The sequence below is a fragment of the Leucopleurus acutus genome, assembly GCF_964270905.1.
Source record: "Leucopleurus acutus genome assembly, chromosome: 7".
NCBI classification, from domain to species: Eukaryota; Metazoa; Chordata; class Mammalia; order Artiodactyla; family Delphinidae; genus Leucopleurus; species Leucopleurus acutus.
In genome coordinates, this window is record NC_139150.1 from 47,288,855 (window position 1) to 47,302,472 (window position 13,618).

Here is a 13,618-nt window from a genome sequence, read left to right on the forward strand (position 1 = left end):
AAAGACAAAGAAAAATTATTGAAAGCAGCAAGGGAAAAATGACAAATAACATACAAGGGAACTCCCATAACGTTAACAGCTGATTTCTCACCACAAACTCTACAAGCCAGAAGGCAGTGGCATGATAAAGTGATGAAAGGGAAGAACCTACAACCAAGATTACTCTACGCAGCAAGGATCTCATTCAGATTCGAAGGAGAAATCAATAGCTTTACAGAGAAGCAAAAGCTAAGAGAATTCAGCACCACCAAACCAGCTCTACAACAAATGCTAAAGGAACTTCTCTAAGTGGGAAACACAAGAGAAAAAAATGACCTACAAAAACAAACCCAAAACAATTAAGAAAATGGTCATAGGAACATACATATCAATAATTACCTTAAATGTGAATGGATTAAATGCTCCAACTAAAAGACACAGGCTTGCTGAATGGATACAAAAACAAGATCCATATATATGCTTTCTACAAGAGACCCACTTTAGACCTAGACACACATACAGACTGAAAGTGAGGGGATGGAAAAAGATATTCCATGCAAATGGAAATCAAAGCTGGAGTAGCAGTACTCATATCAGATAAAATAGACTTTAAAATAAAAGTGTTACAAGAGACAAGGAAGGACACTACATAATGATCAAGGGATCAATCCAAGAAGATATAACAATTATAAATATTTATGTACCCAACATAGGAGCACCTCAATATATAAGGCAACTGCTAACAGCCATAAAAGGGGAAATTGACAGTAAAACAATAATAGTGGGGGACTTTAACACCTCACTTACCCCAATGCACAGATCATCCAAAATGAAAATAAATAAGGAAACAGAAGCTTTAAATGACACAATAGACCAAATAGATTAAATTAATATTTATAGGACATTCCATCCAAAAACAGCAGATTACACTTTCTTCTCAAATGAGCATGGAACATTCTCCAGGATAGATCACATCTTAGGTCACAAATCAAGCCTCAGTAAATTTAAGAAAATTGAAATCATATCAAGCATCTTTTCTGACCACAACGCTATGAGATTAGAAATGAATTACGACGAAAAAACCATAAAAAACACAAACATATGGAGGCTAAACAATACGTTACTAAATAACGAAGAGATCACTGAAGAAATCAAAGAGGAAATCAAAAATTACCTAGAGACAAATGACAGTGAAAACACGACGATCCAAAACCTATGCGATGCAGCAAAAGCAGTTCTAAGAGGGAAGATTATAGCTATACAAGCCTACCTCAAGAAACAAGAAAAATTTCAAATAAACAATGTAAACTTACACCTGAAGGAACTAGAGAAAGGAGAACCAGCAAAACCCAAAGTTAGCAGAAGGAAAGAAATCATAAAGATCAGAGCAGAAATAAATGAAATAGAAACAAAGAAAACAATAGCAAAGATCAATAAAACTAAAAGCTGGTTCTTTGAGAAGATAAACAAAATTGATAAACCGTTAGCCAGACTCATCAAGCAAAAGAGGGAGAGGATTCAAATCAATAAAATTAGAAATGAAAAAGGAGAAGTTACAAAAGACACTGCAGAAATGCAGAGCATCTTAAGAGACTACTACAAGCAACTCTATGCCAATAAAATGGACAACCTGGAAGAAATGGACAAATTCTTAGAAAGGTATAACCTTCCAAGACTGAACCAGGAAGAAATATAAAATATGAACAGACCAATCACAAGCAGTGAAATTGAAACTGTGATTAAAAATCTTCCAACAGGGCTTCCCTGGTGGCGCAGTGGTTGAGAGTCCGCCTGCCAATGCAGGGGACACGGGTTCGTGCCCCGGTCCGGGAAGATCCCACATGCTGTGGAGCGGCTGGGCCCGTGAGCCATGGCCACTGGGCCTGCGCGTCTGGAGCCTGTGCTCCGCAACGGGAGAGGCCACAACAGTGAGAGGCCCACGTACCAAAAAATAAAAAGAAATTAAAAAAAAAAAAAATCTTCCAACAAACAAAAGCCGAGGACCAGATGACTTCACAGGCGAATTCTATCAAACATTTAGAGAAGAGCTAAGACCTATCCTTCTCAAATTCTTCCAAAATATAGCAGAGGGAGGAACACTCCCAAACTCATTCTACGAGGCCACCATCACCCTGATACCGAAACCATACAAGGATGCCACAAAGAAAGAAAACTACAGGCCAATATCACTGATGAACATAGGTGCAAAAATCCTCAACAAAATACTAGCAAACAGAATCAAAGAGCACATTAAAAGGATCATACACCATGATCAAGTGAGGTTTATTCCAGGAATGCAAGGATTCTTCAATATATACAAATCAATCAATGTGATACACAATATTAACAAATTGAAGGAGAAAAACCATATGGTCATCTCAATAGATGCAGAGAAAGCTTTCAAAAAAATTCAATACCCATTTATGACAAAAATCCTCAAGAAAGTAGGCATAGAGGCAACTTTCCTCAACATAATAAAGACCATATATGACAAACCCACAGCCAACATCATGCTCAATGGTGAAAAACTGACAGCATTTCCTCTAAGGTCAGGAACAAGACAAGGTTTCCCACTCTCACCACTTTTATTCAACATAGTTTTGGAAGTTTTAGGCACAGCAATCAGAGAAGAAAAGGAAATAAAAGGAGTCCAAATCGGAAAAGAAGAAGTAAAGCTGTCACTGTTTGCAGATGACATGATACTATACATAGAGAATCCTAAAGATGCTACCAGAAAACTACTAGAGCTAATCAATGAATCCAGTAAAGTAGCAGGAAACAATATTAATGCACAGAAATCTCTTGCATTCCTATATACTAATGATGAAAAATCTCAAAGTGAAATTAAGAAAACACTCCCATTTACCATTGCAACAAAAAGAATAAAATATCTAGGAATAAACGTACCTAAGGAGACAAAAGACCTGTATGCAGAAAATTATAAGACACTGATGAAAGAAATTAAAGATGATACAAATAGATGGAGAGATATACTATGTTCTTGGACTGGAAGAATCAACATTGTGAAAATGACTCTACTACCCGAAGCAATCTACAGGTTGAATGCAATCCCTATCAAACTACCACTGGCATTTTTCACAGAACTAGAACAAAAAATGTCACAATTTGTATGGAGACACAAAACCCCGAATAGCCAAACGGAGCTGGATGAATCAGGCTCCCTGACTTCAGACTATACTACAAAGCTACAGTAATCAAGACAGTATGGTACTGGCACAAAAACAGAAATATAGATCGATGGAACAGGATAGAAAGCTCAGAGATAAACCCACGCACATATGGTCACCTTATCTTTGATAAAGGAGGCAGGAATGTACAGTGGAGAAAGGACAGCCTCTTCAGTAAGTAGTGCTGGGAAAACTGGACAGGTACATGTAAAAGTATGAGATTAGCACACTCCCTAACATCATACACAGAAATAAGCTCAAAATGGATTAAAGACCTAAATGTAAGGCCAGAAACTCTCAAACTCTTAGAGGAAAACATAGGTAGAACACTCTATGACATAAACCACAGCAAGATCCTTTTTGACCCACCTCCTAGAGAAATGGAAATAAAAGCAAAAATAAACAGATGGGACCTAATGAAACTTAAAAGCTTTTGCCAGCAAAGGAAACCATAAACAAGACCAAAAGACAACCCTCAGAATGGGAGAATATATTTGCAAATGAAGCAACTGACAAAAGATTAATCTCCAAAATTTATAAGCAGCTCATGCAGCTCAATAACAAAAAAACAAAGAACCCAATCCAAAAATGGGCAGAAGACATAAACAGACATTTCTCCAAAGAAGATATACAGACTTCCAACAAACACATGAAAGAATGCTCAACATCATTAATCATTAGAGAAATGCAAATCAAAACTACAATGAGATATCATCTTACACTAGTCAGAATGGCCATCATCAAAAAATCTACAAACAATAAATGCTGGAGAGGGTGTGGAGAAAAGGGAACCTTCTTGCACTGCTGGTGGGAATGTTAATTGGTACAGCCACTATGGAGAACAGTATGGAGGTTCTCTAAAAAACTACAAATAGAACTACCATATGACCCAGCAATCCCACTACTGGGCATATACCCTGAGAAAACCATAATTCACATAGAGTCATGTACCAAAATGTTTACTGCAGCCCTATTTACAGTAGCCAGGATATGGAAACAACCTAAGTGTCCATCATCGGATGAGTGGATAAAGAAGATGTGGCACATATATACAATGGAATATTACTCAGCCATAAAAAGAACGAAATTGAGTTATTTGTAGTGAGGTGGATGGACCTAGAGTCTGTCATACGGAGTGAAGTAAGTCAGAAAGAGAAAAACAAATACTGTATGCTAACACATATATATGGAATCTAAGACCAAAAAAATGTCATGAAGAACCTAGGAGTAAGACAGGAATAAAGACACAGACCTACTGGACTTGAGGATATGGGGAGGGGGAAGGGTAAGCTGTGACAAAGTGAGAGAGTGGCATGGACATATATACACTACCAAACGTAAAGCAGATAGCTAGTGGGAAGCAGCCGCATAGCACAGGGAGATCAGCTCGGTGCTTTGTGACCACCTAGAGGGGTGGGATAGGGAGGGTGGGAGGGAGGGAGATGCAAGAGGGAAGAGATATGGGAACATATGTATATGTATAACTGATTCACTTTGTTATAAAGCAGAAACTAACACACCATTTTAAAGCAATTATACTCCAATAAAGCTGTGGAAAAAAAAAAAAGAACCTGCTGTATAAAAAAATTAACTTAAAAAAAAACATTTTAAATTAAATGTATGTAGATGGCAAAGAAAAAAAACCAGGAACTAAAATCTCACGTGATGTAACACAGGACATGGTGAGGGGGCTGCATCTTTAAGGGAAGACTATTTAAGTTTTTTGTCTTATTATGTGGGAGACTATAGAGGAAAACGATACAAGACTTGTGTAACACTTTTAACAACCTAATCTAACAGATATTTTAAAAAGTCATATTGACAGAGAAAACACAGTCTTTTTAAAAATGTGTAGAATAATCATAAAAATTGACCTTTTATTGGGTCATAAAATAACAGTGAACTAATTCCCAAGAAAAATAACTACACACGTTACATTTACTAAGCAAAATAAAATGAAACTCAAAATTAAAACAGAAGTATAATCTGACATTTTCTAAATTCTCAACACTTTAAACACCTTTCTAAAATGGGCTTGAAGAATAGATGAAAATGGAAAATTTCAGCTAATTAGCAACAATGACAATGGAAGTACTACCCATTCACCAACAGCAAGTTCTTCCTCTGAGTCAGGGGGGAAAACGCTTCTCATACAGAAAAGCTTCTAGATGAGAAACTGCAGTTTCAAATTGGACTGGAACAAACTAGAAAGACTAGAAAGTTCAAGAATCGGCCCAAATTACATTTAAGGGACAGGACAGGGAGAGCCCATAGAGGAGGGGAAAAAAAGGAAGGAAGAGAGGGAAGGAGGGAGAGAAGAAAGAACCCCCAAAGCTACTCCTGTTGGTTCCCACTGCGTTCAGCCACATGTGTGTGACTTATGTAGTTAAAAAAGTAAGGAAAGAATTGGGCTGAAAAATCTTACTAGGTAAGCCGTCTAAAATGCAGCTACTTTTCTTCTTCGCATGTTATATGTTTGGGTTTCTGGGCATCTGTTCCACCCTAGTTTCTCATAAGCTTTTGAGAGGGCTTTTCCATTAATGATGACTTTCCAATTTATACAGAAATCTGTCAGGAATAACATCAAAATATTGGCTGTGCTTCCCAACCTTTCCCCTGCTTTCAACTCTTGATAAGAATTGTCAATTCTTGAGACCAAGACTTTTGAGCTCAAAATAGATTGCCAACTACTAAGCTTCAACGCCAGTATCAACAGGCCCCTTAACAGGTTATACAATTTCCATGAGCTAAAATAGGGGAAAAGAGTGGCCTGACTCCTTGTCTTTTCACCTGTACTTTAATGACTTGACACCTCTTTGGAATTAGTTGAATTTATCTGCTGAATTTGACAACCCCATAGAGTAAGCATATTCATTCTATTATCCAGGAGAATATTTGCAACCAGTTTGTCTTGGCATATTTACCAAGAATCTCACTCTCCGGTCCCTTGACTATAATTTATATAATATACAGATTCCTGACCTTTCGAGTCTTTTTGGTTCATTCCAGTCCAAAGTCCAATTTGAAACTTCAATCTCTCACCCAGTTTGCAATGTTTAAAGGGAGATATTCCAGGACTGACTGACTGGGATTTTTTTCTTAACAATCTTAGGAGATGTTTGCTAATATATACTTCAAATTACTTTCAGATTAAATTATCACTGTCAAAATCTGTGGTGCAAAACTCTGGGGTCTGGATTGCCCATTTCTTGAAGAATAGATCCAGGACTGTTTTCTGAGGCAGAAAATAAAAAACAAAACAAAAAATGTCTTGGTTCATGGGTACTGCCTTAGCACCCCCTTTGCATTGCCACAGGCAGTCTTCAGCCTTAGGGACAGGCTCTAGTTAACAAATCTCAACTTTCTTAAACAAATGTCAATTATACTCTCAGCTCATCCAACTCTTAAAGTCTATGGGCCTGCTCATAATCAGAAACAGAGGATGTGTACACCGAAAATACTTGTAGAGAATAACACCTATTTCACCTATTTTGTACTCACTGACATGAAATACTATGAATTCCCTCTCTGGGTCAGTTAAAGCCAAATGTGTGACAAATCCTAACAAGTGCATGGACCCCCATGGTACACATTTACCTCTTGGCTTTATTTTATTTTTCCTCCTCCTTTTTTTCCCTTTGCTGTGATTTCATGACTCATTTTCTTCTCTTGTATACAATGCAATTTTAAGATATCTCTAACGCTTTTCAGAACAATGCAAGGTATAAATAAATTTTGAGAATAAAAAGATTTGATGTGGCTAACACAATTCATTAACACAATGCACCAGCAACTTCCAACACAGCCTTAGTCCTTCTCAGTTTTCCTGGTGTCACGTGGATCCGTGCTAAATATGTAAAGTCCACAATTACACTGAATTTATAACTAAGCAAGGCAAGTATATAAATGATAGCACTTGCTTTTACTCTTTAAGGCTTGGATGATGTAAGATCTGGGAAACTGGCAGGGTGGCTAGGTCACTGTATAAGGCTTATAATATTATCACACTCACACCATTACTTTAAGAGAAAAAACATCAATGGGTCCAATAAAAATGCAGGAATGTTCAGACTAAGTATGCTAGATGACAAGAGTTAGTGGTCAGATAGGATATTGGCAGCTTTAATTCTCAGCTGCAGAAGTTATTTCTGGCTGCTGAGTGGACTGGGCATAGGGTTGGAGTAGAATAAAGGGAACTGATTTTCCTGATAGAGTGGAAGGAAGGACATTTCAGGGCCTTTAGTTGGCACACACCACAGCCACTGTTCTCTGACTGAACTAGCTCCATAGTTCTCTCTACTGGGTTAATGCTCATCACATTCCCACACGCCCTGCAACAGGGGACCATCCTATTTTCCTTCCTTTCGAAGCTACCAAAATAATGTGATACCCTTCTCACTGTAACTTGAAAGTTTAATTTTAGATTTCCTTGGGTATTCTGTAAAGCAAATACCTATGTCAGGCACCATTTTAAGAGCTTAACAAATATTAACTTGCTTAATTATCATAACAATCCTAAGAAGTAGGTACTATCATTATCTCTGTTTTTTTTACAAATGGGGAAAATGAGTCACAGAACTTTCCAAAGGTTACACAGCTATTCCATATGGTACCTAGAACGGCACTGTGGATTGGCAAGAGTAAAGGAACAAACATATGCATTAAACCCAAATTTAGTAAAGTAAAATGAGAAGTAAGTGAGAGTAATGAGAACCCAGGGAATGTGAGGATTTAGATTCAAGCTGTCTCTTTGCTAGTGGCTAGCTATGTAGGTGAAGTGGTCACAAACTCACTGAGCTGTGAAAGAACTGAATAGGTCTGTACAGTGTAGTATAGCCTTAACGGCCTATTTTTTTTTTTTTTAATTTTTTTTTTTTTTCTTGCGGTACGCGGGCCTCTCCCGCTGCGGAGCACAGGCTCCGGACGTGCAGGCCCAGCGGCCATGGCTCACGGGCCCAGCCACTCCCCGGCACGTGGGATCTTCCCAGACCGCGGCACGAACCCATGTCCCCTGCATCGGCAGGTGGACTCGCAACCACCGCGCCACCAGGGAAGCCCAATGGCCTATTTTTAATAACTTAAATCTGCCCCGAAGAAGTGGATGTTTCTATAGATGACTGAACACAATGCACCAATACTCATAAGCAGGATACTTACAACAACTCTGGTATATACTTCTTCAGCAAAGTCGATGCTCTGGAATTTGTGTTCTGTAGGAAATGTGTACTTGGTCAGCCACTCCAAAAGTGGGAAGTCTACGTTACTCCCGGCAAAAGAGTACTGAGGGGCATGGATGTGTGTATCAACCAGCCCAGGCATGAAGAACTCACTGGAAATTAAGATAGGGAGAAAAGAATTTAATAACATCTTTAGTCATTTTCCATATCTTTAAATCACATTTTCTCTATACAGTGATTTAATTGTTTACCCCACCCAGGTTTAGAGCCAATGCAATCAGATGAATGTAAATTATTCTATTGTTTAGAGATCAGAAAATAAAAATGAAACTCTACTAGGAGAGATAACAGTCCTAAATTGGAATGTCTTGGTGTAAAGTTTACCAGAGATCATGAAAGGAGGGAAAAGCACAGCACTGAGCAGAAGCAAAGCAGTCGTTGCACAAGAAATGTGTGAAGCTACAGTTTAATCGTATGACTTTGTTCTCACAGTTGGGGGTTGTAGGACAGAGGGCAAAGATGAGAGAGGAGGTCAAACTTCTAGAGCCACGATGAGGAATTACACACAAGTCACTACGGATGACTGAGGATGAGAAACAGAATGGCCACAATTTTAGTCCCAATGGACATCTTGACCTTGGCTGACTGCAAGAAATCTAGTCCTGTCCCATGTGATGGAGCGTCTGAGTTCTGAAACAGAAGCAACAAGAGCAAACTGAGGCTGGTTAGGGAAGGGCAATCTGAGAAGATGAGAGTGTCAGTGGGTGAGTGGTATAAACAGTTAAGTGAAGAGAGAGATGCAATGCTATGACAACCATTCTCCAGATGTTTCTGATCACTAAACTGTTCCACCCATCAATTTTCCTATTTCTATTAACTCTTATAACAGCAAGTCCTAGAACGATGTTTTCTAGAGTTTTCAGCGGCACTGCCCACAGAACTGAGGCAGCCCAATGCTAATAGATACTTAAAGCTTTTCTAAAGAAATCATCTGGCTCACTGGTGTCTATTAAGTGTCTAATTGCATCCAAGCAGATATTTGTTAAAATACAGTATGCACCACCACCACCACCATCACCGCAAGGAAATATTAGTTACATTTTTATATGCATAAGGAACTGGAACTCAGAATTGGACATAATAAAGAATCCCATATAGTACCAATACAAATGTATACCACTTAAATGGAAGACAAATAAAGCCACGGGTATCTATAAATGCTTTTTTTAAAAAAATGAGAACTAGGGGGATTCCCTGGTGGCGCAGCGGTTGAGAGTCCGCCTGCCGATGCAGGGGACACGGGTTTGTGCCCCGGTCTGGGAAGATCCCACATGCCGCGGAGCGGCTGGGCCCGTGAGCCATGGCCACTGAGCCTGCACATCCGGAGCCTGTGCTCCGCAACGGGAGAGGCCACAACAGTGAGAGGCCCGCGTACAGCAAAAAATAAATAAATAAAAATAAAATAAAAATGAGAATTAGGAATGGTGGTGATGATGCTAATGATGATGGTGACAGCAGGCAATGTTTACTGAAGTCGGACATGTACTGGGCACTGGGCACAGCATTCTACGTACATCATCTTATTTGTGGAAGGCAGTTTATTATAAGGTTTGAGTATACACATTCTTGACCGATACTGCCTGATTTTGAATTTATGCCCCACCATAAACCAGCAGTGGGATATTCTTTAACTGCTCTGTGACTCAGTTTCCCCTTACATAAAATGGAGATAGTAGTTTCACCGTAGGGCTGTTGTGAGGATTGAGTTAATATTTGCAAAAACAGTGCCTAGATAATGGAAAGCACCAAAAAAATTAGTTGTGATGATGATGTAATGCTCACAACAAACTTAAGAAGTAGTATTGTAATCCCCATCTTCACAAGAGTAAACTCAAGCTCAGGAAATTTAAATAGCTTGAAAAAAGTAATCATTCAGCTTCAGCTCTAGAGCCTAGACTCAAACCCAGGCAGTAGCCTCAGTATTCTTGGTCACTACCCTCTGAATTTTTCATTCACTCTGGAAATGAAAAGCAGTGACAACCTACAAGTACTTCAAGAAGGCTGCAGTAAGTGGGCCTACAACGTGGGGGCATGCAGAGAGGGAGAAGGAAATACAGATTCCTCTTCGGTGTCAGTCACTGCCCTCTCCAGAACACTTCAGTCCTTGGGGCTTTTACTGTCCCCACCATCGTAACATGGAATGGCAATGTGACTTCTTCATGTAGTTGAATTGTTCAATCAAATAATATTTCCCAAGTATCTACTATGTTTAAGAAACTCTGCTACACCTTGAGTCCAAAGAAAAATAAGACACCTTCTTGTCCTCAAAGAGATTATAATCTAGTTGAGGACATCAGGGGCGAGAGAGGACGTCTGTGTGTGTGTGTGTGTGTGTAAGAGAGAGAGACAAACACAGAGAGACAGAAGGAGCAATTTCACTCCTAGTCATTTACCCAAGTGAAATAAAACATATGTTTACAAAAAGGATCATATAAGACTTTATGGGGGATTTATTCATACTAGCCTCAAATTTACAATAGCCAGGACATGGAAACAACCTAAATGTCCAATGACAGATGAATGGATAAGGAAGATGTGGGACCTGTATACAATGGGATATTACTCAGCCATGCAAAGGAATGAAATTGGGTCATTTGTAGAGATGTGGATGGACCTAGAGTCTGTCATACAGAGTGAAGTAAGTCAGAAAGAGAAAAAAAAATATTGTATACTAATGCATATATGTGGAATCCAGAAAAATGGTACAGATGAACCCACTTCCAGGGCAGGAATAGAGACGTAAATGTAGAGAATGGACATGTGGACATGGGGGGAAGGGGACGGTGGGACAAATTGGGAAATTAGGATTGAGATTGGGAGATTAGGGAGATTAGGTACACTACCGTGTGTAAAATAGATAGCTAGTGGGAACCTGCTGTAAAGCACAGGAAGCTCAGCTCAGTGCTCTGTGATGACCTAGACGGGTGGGATGGTGGGTGGGGTGGGAGGGAGGCCCAAGAGGGAGAGGACAGATGTACACATACAGCCGATTCACTTCATTGTACAGCAGAAGCTAACACAACATTGTAAAGCAATTATACTCCAATAACAAAAGGGTGGGGGGGGAACAATCCAAATACCACAGGAACATAGATAAACAAACTGTGGTCTGTTGATACAATGAAACACTGTTTGCAATGAAAAAGACTGAACTACTAGTGTACATAATAATATGAGTGAATCTCAAAAACATTATTTTGAATGGAAGAATCCAGACACAGAAGAGTACATATTTTGGGTTTGGTTTTGGTTTTGGTTTTGGTTTTGGTTTTTGCAGTACGCGGGCCTCTCACTGTTGTGGCCTCTCCCGTTGCGGAGCACAGCCTCCGGATGCGCAGGCTCAGCGGCCATGGCTCACGGGCCCAACTGCTCCACAGCATGTGGGATCTTCCCGGACCGGGGCACGAACCCATGTCCCCTGCATCGGCAGGTGGACTCTCAACCACTGCGTCACCAGGGAAGCCCAGAAGAGTACATATTGAGTTATTACATTTATGTGATGTTCAGAAACAGGCAAAATTAATCTAAGTGATAGAAATCAAACAGTAGCTGCTGATAAGGGGCTGGACAGTGACTGGAAGCAGCACGGGGAACTTTCTAGGATGAAGGAATGTTTTATATCTTGATTGGTATGTTTGAAAAATATATATTTGCCAAAATTTATCAAATTATATAAGATCTATGCACTTTACTATATAAAAAATGTTTCCTAAAAAACAACTACAAAAAAGTTTTTTTAAGAAAGGGTCTTGAATACTCAATTTAGTGAATTAACATGTATTTGTTATTCTGTAGCCAGGAGGGAGGGGATCATGAGAATATTTGATCCTTTGTTTTTTATCTTCTTTGGCAGAACTGTGACATATTGAACCCCAGGTTTAGGAAGTTGAATCTGGTGGTGGCAGGCACGTGTGGGGACACTCTTTCAATCTCTCAAGCATGAGAGCATTTCTGAATAAAGGAAAAGGATAAATATGAGAGAAAGAACTTGATTTTTATTAGCTCTAGTTAGCAGAGGAAAGAGTCAGAGTAAGTTTCTGAGCGTGTGATGCTGAATACATGACATCAAGTACAGAGAATTTAAAAGGAAAGTCCATTTTGAGGGAGGGACAATGTCATACTAAGCCTACAGTCAAAGTATGACCTGCAAGTCTCCAAAAAGCAATTGAACACATGCGATAAGAGGTCACAGAGTTAAAGATGGCATTCAGATTCGACAGTCTCCCCTGATTAGGTAACCCTAGAAGTTGGTGGTGCCGGAGATTTCTGTGGAAGAAAGAATGAAACTAAACCTTGAGCAGTTAGCCTCCACTTAAAGAGTAGGATTGAGGAAGAGAAGATCGTGCTCAATCTAGACAGAATCATTGTCAGGGAGACAGACACCTATGATAGAGAGGTGTTGAGGACAGCAATTTAGGGAAGGAGTGCAGGACAGTGACCAGTGTTAAAAACTGCAAGAGTCCAGACTCTGCGAGCTCTCATTTCCATACAATGACACCTGATTTCACATGGATGCAGTCCTTTATTATCTAAGTACTTACCCAGTCCTAGTATGTTTTAGTTACTGTCCTAGGTACTGAGGAGAGAGCCATGAACAGGAAAGACAGGTGTAGAGAAAGTACTGGGCAAAAACTATTCGGTAGTGAAAGTTAGAATGGTAATGTAGGGGAAGAGTGAAAGTCACCTTTTGTTTTCCATGTAGGAGAAACCTGAGCATATCCTGAAGGTACCAGAGATGAAAGAACTAAAGGAGATAACACAGGATACAAAGTCTTCAGAGGCGACAGGGAGCAAGGATTTACTGCATCAGAAGTTTAACTTTCATCCAGAAAGGCTAGTAATCCTTTTTAGGAAACAGGAAGTATTATGAAATGCTTATTAATAGAAACATTCACATAATCAAAGTTATATTCCAGGATTATTACAGATAGCAGTACATGCAGGAGTGTGTGGACTGTCAGAGCTGCACGTGAGATTAGCGCTCACTGAGCCCAGCTACTCATTCTACGGAAAGAACAAAGGAAGCTTAAGGATGATTAGTGGCCCAGCCAGGCTTAGAACGCCACTCAAGATATCACTTGCAGCTAAATGGTTGCCATCAAAAGTCAAACTGCAGGCAAAGCAGGGGGTCTTGAAGGCTGAAGCAGGAGAAGGTGAGAAAGCTCTCCTTTCTCCTGCTTTTCCACTTTGCTCTTTTCACTTTACTTAATCACT

General features: G+C 39.5%; 1 protein-coding gene across 1 annotated transcript in view; it reads right to left on the minus strand.

Annotated features, from left to right (window-relative positions):
- GDA (guanine deaminase) overlaps nucleotides 1-13,618 on the minus strand; it is a gene marked incomplete at both ends in the record, with an annotated part of 130,480 nt that overhangs the window by 62,839 nt on the left and 54,023 nt on the right. Inside the window, one exon of the mRNA XM_082842150.1 lies at nucleotides 8,325-8,496. Within this exon, the coding sequence (XP_082698276.1) occupies nucleotides 8,325-8,496 (172 nt within the window). The remainder of the gene's footprint in view (nucleotides 1-8,324; nucleotides 8,497-13,618) is intronic.